This window comes from Pyrgilauda ruficollis, unplaced genomic scaffold, assembly GCF_017590135.1.
Source record: "Pyrgilauda ruficollis isolate IOZ18807 unplaced genomic scaffold, ASM1759013v1 scaffold12, whole genome shotgun sequence".
Taxonomy (NCBI): Eukaryota; Metazoa; Chordata; class Aves; order Passeriformes; family Passeridae; genus Pyrgilauda; species Pyrgilauda ruficollis.
The window spans coordinates 3,952,543-3,970,203 of record NW_024510321.1 but is presented as its reverse complement, the minus strand read 5'-3'; the positions used below and the strand labels follow the sequence as shown (position 1 = coordinate 3,970,203).

Genomic DNA, 17,661 nt, shown 5'->3' with positions numbered 1-17,661 from the left:
AGATCATCGAGTCCAACCTTTTCCCTGACACCTCAACTAAACCATGGCACCGAGTGACACATCCCAGTCTTTTTTTAAACACATCCAGGGATGGTGACTCCACTACCTCCCTGGGCAGACCATCATCCTTAATCCACACCTTAATCCATCAACCTTAATCCACACACCTGCAGAGGTTAAACAGAGCTGAGGGAAAGTGGCTGTTTAGTTATAAAAGGAAATTCCAGTAGATCAACTCCCCCAGTCCCAAGACAGGCCCAGCCAGGTAGTTCCCACTTTTTAAACAAAGCACAGAGGTCTCTCACCGAAGGCAGAAGCAGCACAGAGTTACCTTTATTGCCTGTGTAACACCTGTAGGAAGGGAAAAGCAGAACACGGTATAAACCCATGCACAACAGATACATTAATGTCTCTTAGAAATCTTTCAGAAGAAAAGTTGGAAAGCTGATACACCTCTACAGCCTCATGAGCTAAGGTTTCTTGTTTACAAACTCACATTTTTCTTTTAAAGCTGGTATTTTAAAATGGTATAGAAATGCTTCTTTACTGAGTTAACTTATTTCACAATAAAAATATAGTTTAGTTCTATTAAATTTTCTTCTGAAAATAAATGTTTCTATATCTCTATGACAATAAATTACAATGTATCACAAATGTAGGCTTTAAGCAGAGTTACAAATAAGCAGGAATTAAGTATTCCAACTATAGTTTAATGGAATTCAAGGCCCTTAGTAAGAGATAAGCTGAAGGTGCATTTATAATCCAAACTCCATTTGACAAGGTAAATACATATAACTGAAGTAGATTTAATGGGATTTAGTGCTGTGGTACTTGTATATAGGATAAGTATTCATGAATTATCTGCTCCTCTTCCTCGAGTGTTAAATCCAGATAATCCTCTTCATGCTCAGGAATATCCTCTAGGATTTCATTGACTGCATCAGTCTCCATGTCTTCATCTGTTGGTGAACTAGAGGAACCTTCCAATAAAAAGCAGCAGCAGTGAATTCACCACTGAAAGAAGTTGGTGCTCTCCCTGTTTCAGCAGCCAGCCCCTTCCTGCACAACCACCTCTTACAATTACTGTGCAAAGGACAGGGCAGGATGGCCATTTTTCCTTATTATTTAAATGTGGTGTAGGAAAGCTTTTAATTATACAGCAGGGATCACTACAGCTCTGACAAGTAATGAGAGAAAAAGTATGTGCAAGTTACTTTAAGTTTAAAGTTATTGATTATGGTTCTATCCTGTAAGGGACATGATGAAGGAGTATGGAGGCAGGCCAGCCACCTGCAGAGGACAGTTCTGGAATAAACTCCTTAGCCTTGCCCAGGACACCTGAGTGTCACCTTTTCTCCTGGGCTGCACCTGCCTGCAGCTGGTACCTGTTTCTTCTGGTTCCTTTGTGGCTGTCACTGCAGGGAACAACAGCTGCCTTCCTGTAACTGTGTTCCCAATAAAAACAGCCTGAGGCATTACTGCAGCCCTGTGTCATGATTTCAGCAGAAATTGCTTAACTATTTCCTACAAAAGCCAGAACAGCCTTCCCTTCCCTTCCCTTCCCTTCCCTTCCCTTCCCTTCCCACCCTGCTGGATGCAACATTCTCACCTGCAGACTCTGTGAGCAGGTCCTTGGAAGAAGTGGATTCCTCTGATGGACTGGACCCTTCTGAGGACAGCAGCAGTGAAGGGGGAAGAACTCCCCCATAATGAGCAAGGGTTTGGGAAGCCACGTGGATGTTCCCTTTAAAGACCTTTAAAGCTTGCTCTGCCGACTCACGGCTGAAACCCATGTACGTCAGCTGCAGGGGGGGAAAGGATAAAAATTAATAAATAATAATAATAAAATAATAAAAAATCTGGGGAAATCTAAGCTCTTCTGACACCAGGGTCTGACAGGAATCTGACTCTGCCTCTGACAGTCATCCTCTCACACAGAGAAAAGCACTGCATGCCAGGAATTCCAGGACACTGACTCTGGTTTACTGGAACAGTTAACAACAGGGCAGTGACCTACTAAAGGCATGAGGATGTTGAACAGGATCAAGAGCCTCTTGTCTAGTACCAGACCAATTCTCTTTCTGTTTTCAAAATGAAACTTCAAAGCACTCCAGTGTACCAGGGGGGTGCATGTGTTTTTCTGAGGCAATACAGTTTTCTTGCCTGTCATCAATTACACAGCCACTCTAACTACTGACGAGCTTGTCAGACAACCTGTCACGAGAAATACACATTCCAACTCTTTCCCTTGTGCACTGCAGAGTTTAGAGACTTGAACAGATTTCTCATTTGCTGTCTTTTTTGGGACAGAGCATTACAGTGCACACAACTTCCCTCCATATGCATGCATGGCAGGTTGGTGCACTGGGCAGGAAGTACACACAAATTACATGTTAGCCCAAGGGACTGCACCATGAAGAGTGAGTGGATGCCAGACCCTGGAGTGTGACAGCCTGAGTGAACATGGGTCCAAGAACACTTGTACAGCTTTACTTCAGGAAAATCTGCTGTTCTTGCAAGCACAACTCAGAAACAAGACAACCAAGTCACAAGAAAGCAAGTGGTCTAGCTTACTTGCTCAATATTTTCTTGGGAAACCTGAAACTGGTCCATGGCCACAGAATCATCATCATCATCTTCCAAGAGTAACTCAGGATTGTCAAGAATAAACTGTAGGAAAACAGAGAGAGATCAAAATAGAGGAACAGAGCTACAACAGTCCTCAACACGGTTGTGTATGCAGCCCAGTGGTTGATATAAGCAAACCTCAGCCAAGTTAAGTGACATCTGATTTATTGGGTCAGGAAGTGCAAGTTCAGTCATTACAGCTCAGAAAAGGTAGCTATGAACTAAAAAGTACAGACTACAGAAAATAGGAATCTGCTAAACAATACAAAAAAAACCCAACAACCAACCAAATTTCTTTTGTACAATGCTACAGAAAAAAAAGTGTACAGAGAAATCACTTACCTTAAAGGCTTGGTCTAGGTTTCCTCGTGTCTTTTGAAGAGCTATCTGAGCAGCTCTCTCTGAGTAGCCCATACTTTTCAGGGTATTGATGTCCTCCAGTCGCCGCCGCCTTTTAGCTCTCTCCTCCCTTCTGATCTGTGCCTTTTCCTGCAAGAGCACAGACACTGCAAAGCTCACTGTGCATGGGAATGCTTTAACACATACCCTGTGCATGTAGGGTTTCTTGGATTTTTTTACTTCAAGTTTGAATCTCTTGACAAAAAGGCTTTTTTTTTTTTTTTGTAAATACAGACTGTGCTGCCAGACACTCGTTGCTAAATAAAGCTGCATTTCCATGAGCCAGCCCTGTCGCCACACTTCCGCTCTGCAGATCAGATCTGGTGCCATCACAGCTATTCCAGGCCCTGTGTGGTAAGTGACAAACCCATTTGGCAGATGGGCCCACAGACAAGACTTGCCAAGGACAGACAGTCAGAACTGGGCAGGGAGCCAGGGAGTTCTGTTCAGTCTTCCCTCAGCCAGTTGGCTTTTCTGTCCACACTTCACTGTCTGAAGTCTAGAAGTGCCTCCTCAGCTTACCAAACATCACTTCAGATCTGGACAGCACTGTCTTCACTCACTCTAGCACAAAAAAATCTTTTCCCTCCTGGATCTTCCAAGTACAAACCCACAATAGGGGGCAGCCAAGCCAGGGAGTGACAGCTTGGTCCTGGTGCTTTATTCCCGTATCACTGCTGAGTAGCAAACACTGGTGCAAAACCTTTCCATGTGCCTCTGTAGTACAACCACAGGTCTTTGGCACTCTTGTCCCATCTGTTTTGAGACAGAGCTTCCCCTGTTAGTGCATTAAGTTTTGGTTTCAAACTTGTGCCAACTCATCCAACTGTCAGCTACACCAAGAGTGCCAGAGCAGGATAATCCAAGTCCTTAACTCAGCACCACCCTGCCCTGGCCACACAACTCATGGACACCTCAACTCAGATCCGTGGTTTAACGCTTTCACTGCCCTTACCTCTCTCCTGTTGGTGATTAGATTGGCAGCATGCTCCACATTCCCATGGCACGCTCGCAGGGCAAGGCGAGCTTCCTGCTCCGAGAACCCCAGGAGTGACAGGCGATCCACTTTGTCAGGATCTATGGACAGCTCTCCGTACAAAGAGGATGCCTGGATATGGGAAGAACAAAATGACACACGTACACTGTTAAAATACAAACAAAAAAAGCCTCCCTGTTTCTCTGAGTAAGCAGAGAAGAGGTTCCAGATGGAACCCAAACCAAGGGGTTGGAGTGAAGGACTCCAGAGTTTTACCTAGAGGTAAAAGAAGGTCTTACCTTCTGAATGTACTCTGCAGCCTCCTTTTCTCTGCCACTGTGGTAGTGCCCAATCCCTTGAAGGAGGTAAAGCCGCAGAAACAAAACCTTCTCCCGACCATAGCTTCCCTAAGGAATTGTTTAAAGTAGGAGAGGGACCATGTAGATAGAAACATGTGATACAACACCAGTTCATTATGAACAGAACGCTCTACACATTTAGAGAAGACGCAGTCTGTGCTTTGTGACACTCAGTGTGCAGATAAAGCATCACACCTAAACCCCTGATCATGTCTGTGCATATAAACACAAGTTTGCCATGACTTTTTTGCCAGGCTCAATGTTTCCCCTGTGCTGACAATTATGGAACCAGGTAACAGGCTGATGACACACAGGAAAACTTTAAGCTTCTAAAAGCCAGTCTTGCAATATTTGAACAGCAACTGAATACATGAAGAAAAAAAATCCCACCCTAATTAAGTCAAACCCAGCATACTTTGATGTCAATAAGCCTCTCGTGGTTCTCTCCATAGCACCTCTGGAAGCATCTCTGTGCTGTGGACAGCTTTTTCTCTGCGTCATCCAGGCAGTCCAGCTGCTCCAGACGGAAGTAGCACCACACTATATCCAGCTGCAGCACTGCGTAATTATCAACCGTGTTCAGCAGCTCCGTGCTACACTCACTGGAAAATAAAACCATTTTTTTTTTTCTGCGAGAGGGTTGTTTATTTCCCCTCTCCCCACTACTTTTTAACATTCATAAAACAATATCAGAAGTGTGCACATTCATGTTGGAGAAAGCACACTCTTTGTATCTGAGGCAGGAAACTAATGCTGATCAAACTAATGGGGATCAAATGCTGATCCCCATTCCACTCACTGACACGCAGGACTGATGCCAGTGCTACACCTTAAAGCATTACAGTAACAAAATGAGCTGTGGCTACTGTTTAATATGGCATCTCTAAAAGCATAATGGAATTAAACCCTGTGGAATCTTTGGGAGGACTGAGAAACTGCCTCAGTGCACATGAACATGCTGAGAACTGTGTCAGTCTCCTTGCACACCCACACAGATGAGAAACAGACAGGGACAATATTACTTTTGGGATCTCAAAAGAACAATTTAGGGCTCTGACAGCTGATAGGAAATGAATTTACTTGCAGAAGCACTGGTATGGTTACTGACCTTAGCTATCTGCTCCACCTTTTACAAGAAATTATTACTTCACAGGAGCAACTGCAAATGAATATCCGTAACTGTCTCTCAAGCTAATGCAATTTATAACCTGGTACATGAATATTGACAGTTTCTGTTTATGCTGTTATGAAAGATTAACTTGCCCAGTGGCAGTATCTGTTTCAGCTGTTCTACATGAAGCCACCTGTCACTGCAAGTCAGAGCTTTATCTGCTGCTTCCCATCTGCAAGGAGGGGTGTGGAGCAACCCCAGGCAAAACTGGCCCTGATTTATATGCACAGGTAGAGGCTGTGCTGCTCCTTTATGGGCTGACAGTAAAGACAGACACAAAGACTCAAAAATGTTCTTACCAGAAGTGTTTATCAGCATCCAACAAATATGGCAGTGCTATTTCATACTCTTTCTTCTTCATTAATGCTCTGCCTTTCTCATGGTAACCCATAGCCAGCACAAGTGCCTAGAAAAACAGATTGAGACTTTTGACTGCACTTCCCCAAATCAAAAGGAAATAATGCTAAAAGGAAATATCCAGGTAATCCATCAGAGTCCTTGTTCTTCCTAGTGAAACATCGCTGTATCAGTTCTGCAAGACCAGTGCTATCTCACACTGCTTGACACTTCTCTCCCACCTGATAACGTCAGATATTGTCCAGTTAAAAGCAAGGGATGTTACTGGCACAAGAAATGCTGCACCAAGCCTACTTTAAGTATGCAACCCCAGAGAGATTCTCAATGGTGAGTGATACAAAGCTCAGCATTTTTCTGGGTGCTGCACTTCCTAACAGCACCAAACTTGTTTTGCTTCGCTATCCCCATTATCTGGCAAAACCTAAGAATTCACCTCCTGAAAAGCCTCAGAACTGAAAACGAAATTTTCAATCTGTCAGGAAAACACTCCTGCAGTATAACAAATGAAAATGTAATAATAATTCTGGATAGAAACAACCTGCAATATTTCCTCTGATCCTTGATCAATACTGATGAAATCTCATTCACTTGAACACTGGATGCTTTACGTCTTCAGGTGAATTATTACGTTGAGCACTTCATCAGAACTGCATGCAGACTCATCAAGTTTACAAATGGAAATAAGGCCTAAGAAACAAATTACTTTCATGCCTTTCTAGGACACCCAAAATTTATAATAGGCACTAAGATCAACAAAATTAAAGCTTGTCTTAAACCTCAAAGTAAGATGTGGACCACACAGGGGTCAGTGCCAGATTAAACCTGCAATGAGATCAGGAATCAGAGGTTGTCTCCAGATGACTGAAATGTTCCCACCTATAGAATTCTACTTCAATTGTATTTCAAAATTATTTATATTAAACAAACATCTAGTGGGCCCAGGGTTACATCCCCAGAAAGTCTGAATATATTTCAATCCCATATTTTAAATGTTTCACAGCTTTAAGAGCCACATTAGTGGCACTGTAAGATGCTTTCACCTACTTTTTTAGCTTGAGGAGGAATCTGAATTGACCTTCCAGTTTGATTAGCTATATCTAGGTATGGGGCAGAGTCTGGATCCAAGTACTCCTCTGAAAGATATAAAGAAATTTAACATTTAAACATCACCTTCAACAGAGCAACTCTGCTGCCATAAGATTATTTTAGTAATGTTGTTAAACAAAACACCAAACAACAAAAAAACCCCAGAATTACATATAAAGGCTGCATGTCTGTTTTTCTGGACACACCAACAGTGGCTCTGGCCAGGTAAACATGAGGAACTTCTAGAAAGGTCACTGTGGAAAAGGCCTTGTGCAAGCAGAAATTTAGACACAATATCAAAAGTTCCATGAACTATAAAGAAGTTTTTTTTTTTTTTTTTTTTTGCAGAAGACAAAACACCTACATTTTACACAACAAAGCATTTGAAATGATTTATCAACTAAAGCTGGAATATTTAAAAAATACAGCTGAGCACAGTTGATAAAGCTGGAAAAAAATACAGCTCAGTATTTTCCTTCCCCACATCTTTAACGCTTGTTATCAAACTACCAATTTTGTTTTCACTTCCATTTGATTTACAATGAAAAGATTGTTTTCTTGTAGCCAAAAGACAGTTAAGGAAGAGCTTGTTGAGATTAAAAGCTTCTGCCCTGCAGCTTCTCTCACGTGAGACAAAAGGATTGTGAAACCCTCACTGCACTTCTCACAGAACCTTCATCCTGGGAGCCCATTACAGACTCTGCTCTTTACTCTGACATTGGCTCTAACTGACAGTGGCAAAAAACATAGAGAGACCCAACTCAGGATTCAAAATTTGGGGTCTAAACCATCCCTTATGTCCAAAAAAGGCAAACACTTCTGTCATGTGTTCAAAATCTGGTATTGTGGTAAGAAACCAGAAGTCACAGCTTTGAAGCTTTGTTCAGGTGCTTCTGCATTTGGCAGGAATTCGTGACCTGCTCAGCTTCACAGCTCCTTGCTTGTGGAATAGAGAAGTGATTTAAACTCACCACCAAGCACTGCAGTTCACAAACACAATCTCATTTTGAAGAATTATTACTGTTAAATTAACTATATCCCTTTAACTTAATCCACAGTTGCCAGGAATCAACATCCCAAGGGAATGAGAGCACCACAGCCGTGTTGCAGATGACAGTGACAAATGAGCTGCTCTGCACAATGAAACCATGGTTACACACAGCCATAGCTAAACTACAAAAAAAAAAGTGTTTAATGACTTAAAACACATTATGCACTGTGCTTTTGTCTACAATAAATCCAAAGCTTCTCACAAGTCATCAGTCCTTTAACTGCCAAGTGAATTAAACAATTAAACAATTGATTCATATTATGTCCTTCTCAAAGTGCCAAAGTTTTTTGTAGCATTCTAGTTGTGTAAAAATGGTAGAAAAAAAATGTTTTAGCCAACTTAAAATCCAGTTTTCAAGTAGGCAGAAACCTAGAAAAGTGTGAACTGAAATTCAGCCATGGTATAGGCACTCTTCCATGTCGAAAGGCCTGTGAGAATTTAATTTTGGACGCACAAAGATTAATGAACACCCACCTCCCCCCCAATCCAAGAAGCCCACTTACCTCTTGCTGCTAGAATTTCCAAACCCTTCTTAGTTCTCTGCATCTTGTCATTTATTTCTTTTTCTTTCTTACACTGAAGCTCTTCCTCCTGAACTTTTCTTTTGGTTTCCTCATCACTCTGTTCCAGTTGAAGCACCATCACTTTTGCATTGTGTGTGACACCCTGATCTTCAAGGGTTTTACCTTTAAAATAGAGTGTGATTAATACAATTCAGCTACTGGAACTAATGAAATTTCAAGACTTGAGAACTCAGTCAAAGCCTCTAAAAATTACTGACAGTCAGCAAAATTTAGAGTCAGATTTGTGTCTTAAAAGTGCTTTTGAAGTGACTGCTATGTTTCTTTCCTTGTTTTTTTCCAAACATTTAAAAAATACCATTATTTCTATTTCAGTTAATTGATCTTAAGGCAAAAACTGCAATAAGAACATGTCCAGGATCATACATCACAAGAGTACAGGACAGAGAAACTGGGAACTGAATCCAAGTTCCTTCTGTCAGTTCTGTGTCTCTAATTCTGATATATTCCAGGGCCATCAGCAAAGAAAAAGCTCTATCATCACTTCCCACATGTCTGACAGGTTGAGCATGGGCAAAACATTACAAAAAGTCTTTGAAAATGCTCTTATAGAGTAAGTCTAAATTTCTTCAAAAACCTTTCTCTTAAATGTGCATTTTCAGTGTTTCAACACTAGGATTTTCTACATTCATTACAGTATTCCTTTAATTAATCTAATTCTATTTAAGCATGTGGATTATTATAATTTAATAAATTTCCTGTAAAGCAGAAACTGAAAATATAACAGCTGTTTTTTGGAAATTTATGAAATTGATAGAGTTGCAAGGCAAATTTTCTAGTTTTCTGTTTCTCAGAAGAAAATTATCATAAAAGTATCTTTAACTAGATATACATACCCAGATCAAGCTGCTTCTTATTTATGATTATTTTGACAGCATTTTCTTGTAATGCATATTCCTGTGCTATCCTGTGAAATAAATAATTTGATCCATGAACATAAATTTTTAAGGTTATACAATATTGTTGTTTCAATAGTAATAAAACCTAAAAAAGTGCTTATAAATGGCTTAAAATTTTTGCTACAAAAGGCTGCTAGAAGTAAAATAACACCATCAGAGAGCTTTATGTACTACATAGAGGAAACCTGGGATAGAAAAAGGGAAAAAGCAAAACAGACAGAAAAGAATCTGATTTTTTTAGGCTTAAAAACACAAAAGAAAGAGAAAGTCATGTTCAATGTTTAGAGGATCTGCCTGGTTACAGACTTGGAACACTGGTACTTGCTGGGGATTTACACAGAACTATCTTTTTCCTGTTTTCCATCTGTTAAACCACAGCTGTTCCCATGAAGAACTGCCCTACAGGGACACTGGACATCCTGTTCAGAGAATACATGCTAAGAAAAAGCTTAAATCAAACAAAAAGCATGTTTGTTGGCATTTTTTCAAAATGCTCTGTGACAGGGTGGTGTCTCATGAGAGAAGCACAAAGGGTGATTGCACTTACTGGGATCTGAGCTCTTTGCCTGTGATGAACAGACTGGTCTCCAGTGGGATTTTCCTGCTCTGTAGTAATTATATTGGGTGGGGAAAAGAAAGAGAGAAGGAAAAGCATATTAATAAATAGATATTAATATACTTTGGACATTTTCTTAATTAACTCTTCTACAATAACATTCCTCTTACAAATAACAATCCTATTTAGAGGGTTATGGCTGGACATACCTAGCAATAATTTCTAGTTCTGTACTTGCTATAGTGCTAAAAATAAGCATTATAACAGCAGGATATTCAGAATTAAATAAATCTAAATTCAGAACCAAACAATTTAAATTAATTTAATTATGCACCTCCAATCTTAACTGTGCTTTGCAATTATGCCACTCACCTGTGACTGGCTAAGTTATGATTAATTCCTATTAATGTCTCTGGTCCCAGTTTAGATAAACTGGAATTTTAAATTAATTCGTTCCCCTATTTGCCCAGAAGCATTATAAAGTAGAATTATGAAACTATTTAGTTGTTTTAACTGCATGGCAATCACTTAACACTCTCTACCCTTTAGCCCAGGTAATTATTTTTCACTACAGGAGTATTTTATGCATGAAAATAGAAGTCAAAACCTGACTCTAAAAGGGCAAAACTTAATTCAGTTCTCTGTTAGACAAGATTTTAGGAGTCTGCTCTAGAAGGCTGAGCTTTGGAATGGACTGCCCAGGGAGGTGATGGAATCTCCATCCCTGGAAGTGGTCAAAAAACAACTGGAATAGTCAGGGAATGCCATGGCTCAGTTGCCAAGGTGGTGGAGATTGAACTCGATGATCCTGGAGGTCTTTTCCAACCTTAATGATTCTGTGACTCTGTAATTCTATGAATCCATGAAGGGAACAGGTGAGTGCCATCACAACAGAAAATCCTGCTCCTCATTTCCAAGTTCAAGTGACATCAAAATGTTGAATCAACTTTAGGTATTCTACAGCTGAAAAAAATTCATCTGTTCTTTATTGCTAATACAAGCAGTTACATTAGAAGGAATCAAATTGAAATAAGACACTTAAATCTAATTTACTTTTCTTAATTGAAAGATTATTTGCCATTAAATCCTAAGGGGAAAAATTCCTCATCTCCTCAATATTATATTTCTCTGCTATGATATTTCCATATACCTGGGAAACTAAAACATGTCATTTTCCCCTCCCCATTTTTTTTATACCTGACACAGATCACTCATACAAAACACTGTAGTGAAAAAAACCTCAAAGTAAACCTACTCAAACCTCAAAGTAAAGCTATTTATGCAGATTTTTTGCAGTGTTACTCACTTTTCTACGAGGCAGATATATATCAAGTCTTGCAATCCCAGTCACTTTAAAATTCTCATTTCCTGTCCCACGCTCAATTGCTTTACACCGTATTTCTTCCAGCATATTCTCTGTATCATTCTTATTGATATTCAGCTTGGATGAATATTTCTGTACAAGTTCCTGAAAAAATGACAAGAAAAACTGGGAAAATGCACCAGCAGTATGACATGGAAAATGCATGACATCAAGTCAGAGAAAATATTTACCTTCATCTCTTCACCAGCTTCCTTTTTTTCATTTGTATATGGTGGTTTCCATAGCTGAATTTTGTCCTCTCTTAAGTAGCTTGTCAGTTTTGCTATCAAATACTTCTTTTGTGCCATTCTTTTAAAATAAAAGCAGAGTGGGAAGGGAAAAGAGAGAAAAATAAACAATCCTTTAATAATAGTTTTCCTGTAGTAGGATATTCTGCTTTTCAAGAAGCCTAAGTGACATTCTGGAATTCTGAAATAAATTATGAGTATTAAATTCATTCCACACATTTTGGTGGGGAGGGGAAACTGAGGCCAAACCATGAGAAAAAATGGGGGGGAAAAATAATTGAAAAGAGGGTGAAATTCGGATCAGAGTAGGGATAACTTACAAGGGCCCTGCCGTTTCAAGACAAATTAAACCTTTTCCTATCCCCTCATGTGAACTGGGATTGCAGTCAATACATCAAAATTGACATTTCAGTTGTTCTGCCCTGCTCTGGATCCACCAATTCTGATTCAGCTCAGACAAAGCAGGAAACTCTGAGTTAATCAGCATGACCCTGGGGAAAAAACCCAAACACCCAAAAAGCAGGGAAGGCACACAGAGGGCAAGGAAAGGCGGGTGCAGAGATCAAGAGAAAAAAACAAACTCCAGGTGCATGATAAAGCATGGGAGAGTTGTGGCTCTTGGGCACTGGGAATCATATGGAAAATGTCCTTTATATTAGACAGAAAAGCATTTAAAATGTTGGCATACATGCACTAAGATGGCCATGAAATTCAATTAATCAGTTTCAATTTCCTTTCAGAGTGGTTTCCATCTTTCATTCTTGTTTATTGGCACAGAGCTCTCAGGAAAAAAGGGAAGAGTTCCCCCAGTTTAAAAAAACTACTCCTGGCTCAGAAAAAAAACTTTTTGAGGGGGGAAAAAAGTAGGCAAATATTCAATTTGTGGTAAGTTTTACCAGTCAGCCTTACCTCAAGCCCAGCTTAACTGAGCTTCAAAGAATTCCCTGCAAGCTGCACTGAGAACAGTTTCCCCTAAAGAGGAGTCAGAGGGATGAAGTGGGCAAGTGGATGGTTTAACAACCCTTCCAGCTGGACTGCTGCAATGTGCACAGTGTCTGTCTGTCAAAACCAGCAGAGACAAACACACATTCTTTTTCCTGCTGGGATGCTGCTGCTATTATTTGAAAGCCAAGGCAAACAATGGTATTTACAAAGCTAAAAGTGACAAAACCACTCAATTTTCAAAACACTGTAGCTATTAATGCAGCTTTCCCCTCTCCCAAAACACACCAGGGAATTCTCATTAACAGCCTGTAACCATAATTTGCCCACTTTTAAGTTATGTTGAAGACCCATTTCATAGCCATAATTCTACTTAACATTTGCAAAAAAAAAGTTACTCATGGTTTTGGGTCACTCAGATAAAATTTAAAATTGCAATCTACACTTAAGACTAAGAATTGTAAATCCAGGTGACATTTATAAACTGGCCATTCATCTGTTTATCAATACTATAGCTTGGTAAGTTTGTGATTTTTAATTAATCTGTCAAAACAGAAAACATCACTGCAGTCTCCAATTAAACTTATTCTTACTAACACTCTATTTAAAAAAATAAACTTTTGCTTTCACAAACACGAAACCTACGATTTTACATGTAACATTTCTAACACTTATAATAAATTCCAGCACACCATCCCTAAATTGCATTAGAATCCATGGCAAAAACATCTGTGACTTACTCTTCCATCAGCCATGAAACGCCACAAGAGCTCCTGAGGCAATTTCACTTTCGGAATGAGTTTAAAGGGACTTTCTCAAAACTCGCTGGAGTAAAGGACGGGGGTATTTCCCCAGAACCGCTCTGAATGCAAGACTCAGCTTTTGTAAATAAAATGTCATCCTCTTAGGCCAGTTTTACGTGAAATAAAACAAGTGGAGGAGTAAGATGCGCGACATAAGATGCAGCAACCAGGTTCAAAAGGCAAATTGTTGACGAAAGGAGCAGGGGATTGTCAGAATGGTTGGCTAACAAAGCAAGACACATTAATTTTCCCTAAAAACGAGTCAAGCACAGCCCTGCCACACTCCTCCGCGGCTGAGCGAGGGGAAGCACTGAAGCAGCGCCACGAGCAGACCCACAGGGAGAGCAGCCCCATCCCTGCGGGCCCGGGCATCCTCATCCCTCCCCAGGAACACATCCAGAGCCTCCCGTGCCAGGGCAGCGCCGCCACCGCCAGTCCCCGCTGCCAGCACGGCCCCGGCCCCGGGCACCCACCTGCGCCCCGCGGGCTCGGCACAGCCGCCGCCGGGGGAAGCTCGGGGGCCGACGCAGCTGCTCCCTGAGCTGCTTCCCGGGAGGGAAGGAGGGAGGCGAGGGCCGCGGTCCCTGAGGGAGAGGATCGGGAGCGGCTCCTACGGCAGCCCGGAAGGCCCAGGGAGACGGGCGTGACGTGGGTGAAGCCGCGCCCCGCCCGCCATGTCCGCGCCCTGCCCTCACTCGGGGCGTGTCCGCTGCCAGGCGCGCAGGGGCAGGTGTCCCTTCGCTCCCGTGGTCTGTGGTGTTCGGTCTCTGCGTGGTTTCAAGCCTAGTGAAAAAGAAAGGAATCACGGAATCACGGCGTCGGTTGGGTTGGAAAAGAGCTCTGAGGTCATGGAGTCTGGCATGACGGAACGCCACCATGTCAGGCAGACCGTGGCGCTCAGTGCCATGTCCTGTCTTTCCTTAAAATCTCCAGGGACTGTGGCTCCACCGCCTCCCTGGGCTGCCCGTTCCAGTGTCTAATCTTCCTTTCCATGAGGAAATTCCTCTAAATATCCAACCAAAGCTCCCTGACACAGCTTAAGGCCCTGTCCTGTCATCCTGTCCCTGAGGAGATTTACCCCATCAATGTTTGAGAGAGGTGCCAGGAGCACGGACCAGGCTCTTCTTGGTGACACCCAGCAACAGGACAAGAGCCAATGGGCAGAAACTGGTGCACAGGGAATTCCACCAGAATATGGGGAAAAACTTCTTCCCTGAGCAGTGACCGAGCACTGAACAGTTTGCCCAGAGAGGATGAGGAGTTTTCCTCACTGGAGATATTCCAGAACCATCTGGACACAATCCTGTCCCATGTGCTCTAGGATGGCCCTGCTGGAGCAGGGAGTTGGGACCAAATGACCCCCGTGGCCCCTTCCAACCTGACCCATTCGTGGTTCTGTGAGACATAACCCATGAAACAGCAATTTACAAGTTCTAAGTGACATTTCAAGTTCTAAGTGACATCCAGATGTTAGAAAAATTAATTAATTGTTGGTAGAATTGCAGTGTTAAGGTTTAGGGCTCAACATGTTTCAATGATCTCAGACCTTGGGGAAGGTTAACAGAGCTTGGGAAGAAGGATCTACTATTGATAGTTGACACAAAGAATGCAGAATTTACAGGCCACAAGGACATTTGGCAGAACTCCCAAGATAAGGAAGAAACAGATAAAACCAACTCAGTAGCTGTGCTGAAATCAGCTCCAACTGGGTAAAAGGTAATTCTGGCATTACCAAAACATCACAACAACTGACCCAAGAAACCCACAGACTCAAAACATGGGAAAGTGCTTATTAGCATAAGAAGTGAGAGAATCATTAACCAGTAGAAGATAGCATACTAATTAAGAAAAGAACTCTCCAACTTGTAGCAGATTAACAATAATGGCTTTGTTTGCTAAAATGTATAAATAGTAAAAAGTTTTGATGGTGGGTGTGCTTGATTGGTGAAAGACCACCAGCACCCAGGCTTGAAATAAATAATGTTTCTCTCAAGTGTGTAATTATTTGCTTGTTGCACACTGGTTAATGTGACAGCAGCAGGGCCTGCTGGCTCCAGAGTATCTGGTGGCTCATCCCTGGGATATGATGGGGGTCCCCAAGGCTGCCTGAGGGACTGTCCCTCCGGGAAAGGCTGGGTCTGGGTTGGGGGCGAGTGTTCTGCAGCCACCCCTCATCTGCCACCTCTGTGTGTGTGAGACAGAGATGTGCAGGTTGGGGTTTTTTTCTGTATTTTTTGAAGGCAGCAGTGTTGCAGGTGAGATTTAGCCTGGGAGTTTGTATTTCCCCATCAGTGGGGGTGGGCAGGGTCTTGCCTGGTTGTGGGGCTGTCAGAAGTTAACCTGGGTTCAGAGACTGGGCTGGAGGGATGTGGAAAACCTGGTGCTAAACAGCACCTCAGGCTGAGTCCAGTGTCACTTTTAGTCCCCAGAATGTCCGGGAATGGGAGCAGGGAGCAAAGCTCCAGGGATTTGGCTGCACAACATGGCTGCTCAATACTGTGTTTTGTATTTGAGTTCCTCAGGGGGTTGAAGCTTGTTCCTGGAATGTTTTTGGTGCCTGTAAAAGACAAACTTTTCTTCTAATGGGTAACACCAGTTACAAGTAACTCATGTGGGCTAATTCTTTCATGTGACCAGCAGCATGTTGTCCCAGCAGCAAAGGGATTTAATTTTATTTTACTGATGTGTGGCTGAAATAATTGCTCAGCAGTGTGATTTATTCTAGAATGGATGGACCTGCAAGACTGTCCTAATATTTTTCTTAGGAAGTCAGGCAAGCTACCATGAGGGTCTTGTTTGCATCTTTGGAAATGGGAACCTCATGGGCTTGTGAACAAGACACTGAACTAGAATTTCAGGATTCCATGTTCCCCCATGTGCATAAATCAGTCAGGCTTGCCTGCTGATAAACTCAGAGAAAATTTGCTTTATGGTAGTCTTGAGTTCAGTGCTTAAAACTTGACTACATCTGTGGTAACAGTGATGGAATCTCCTGCCCATGATGGCCAAACATGAAGAAGTTAACAGGAAAGGATTTGCAGATCAGATGCCTTTCAGAAGTGGGACTTTCTAGTGTTGGAAGTTTTAGGCTCTTTTCTTATTTTTCTACTTCATTTTCACTACAACTGCTTTAGGAAAAAACCTGTAATTTTCTCATTAGACAATTGTGTGTGTGTAATATTCCAGTCTCTTGAAATGTTAGTATAGCAACTTTTCTCATAACTGAAACTACCCCACTAACAAGTGAAAACTTACTGAAAATTCCCTTTCATAATGTCCTTGGAAATTAAATTGAAAGATTCTCCAAAGGCAAAATGCCTTTTCTAAATTAGTTCCAGTCAGTACAAAGCACAGTAATATCCTAGAGAAGCCTGAGGAAAGCACAAAGTGTTTGTATGAAAGAGCTTACAAAGGAGTTAGTTACTTAGTCCATGCATAAACCTGCACTGACTTTAAAACCAAGGTTTTCAAGGTCCATGTTTAATTAAGATAACTAGATCAATCAAAGGACAATGAAGTTTTTAAAGTATTTCCTTCCAGGTAATTTCTTGTTTCATGTGGACTAATTGTTATCTAGTATTTTTCCCTGTTATCTGTTAGGTATATCTATGCTTTATCTTATTTTTCCCCCTTCCTAATCCTTCTTTAAACATTTTAACTACTGTGAAGAAAAAAACCCAGTTACTATGATGTCCCATGGCTACCCATTATGAAATAGGGAGACATTTCCCATCTCCAATTTTTGTGAAGACTACATTTGAAAAAGAGACCTGTCTGAGCACTTGCAGCCAGAAGTGGGTGATACAAAAATCCTGTTTGTGTCATTGAAAAGCACCTGCAAGAGAGAGTCTCCTCCTTCTAAAGATCTGCAGAAGGGGAGACCTCATTAGTTTTCTAATGAAACACTGGGGATAGATGGGAACTAAAAATATATTAGGATAAGATTTATGTATCAGAAAGGAATTATATTTACTAAGTCTCATTACAACAATAGAAATGAGCAGAGGTTTTATTAATTGATTTAAAAAATACATCAGAAATTATCATTAATATCTTGAAAGTGAATGATGAAATCATATGTTACAAATTATAAAGATATTAAAGATTATATAGTCAGAATCTTCTGTGGCTAATAATAGTGTTAAACCCTCAGCAGGTTGATCTGTGTAACTGGAAGGACTACTTTACTATTTTAAGTTTTAGTCAAGTTTTTGACTAAGTTTTAGGTATTACTGAATGTCC

The 17,661-nt window shown here is 41.3% G+C and overlaps 1 protein-coding gene across 1 annotated transcript; it reads right to left on the bottom strand.

Moving 5' to 3' along the window:
- Window positions 1–313: 313 nt before the first annotated feature.
- NUB1 (negative regulator of ubiquitin like proteins 1) lies at window positions 314–14,070 on the bottom strand. The gene is made up of 15 exons (XM_041489854.1): window positions 13,893–14,070; window positions 11,618–11,735; window positions 11,370–11,531; window positions 10,055–10,113; window positions 9,445–9,515; window positions 8,531–8,713; window positions 6,935–7,023; window positions 5,833–5,939; window positions 4,778–4,964; window positions 4,303–4,410; window positions 3,983–4,135; window positions 2,971–3,117; window positions 2,575–2,670; window positions 1,610–1,802; window positions 314–980 (listed from the first exon to the last, which is right to left on the bottom strand). Exons 2-15 carry the CDS (start codon window positions 11,732–11,734, stop codon window positions 817–819), a joined length of 1,836 nt encoding a protein of 611 aa, XP_041345788.1. The 5' UTR covers window position 11,735; window positions 13,893–14,070; the 3' UTR covers window positions 314–816.
- Window positions 14,071–17,661: the final 3,591 nt, after the last annotated feature.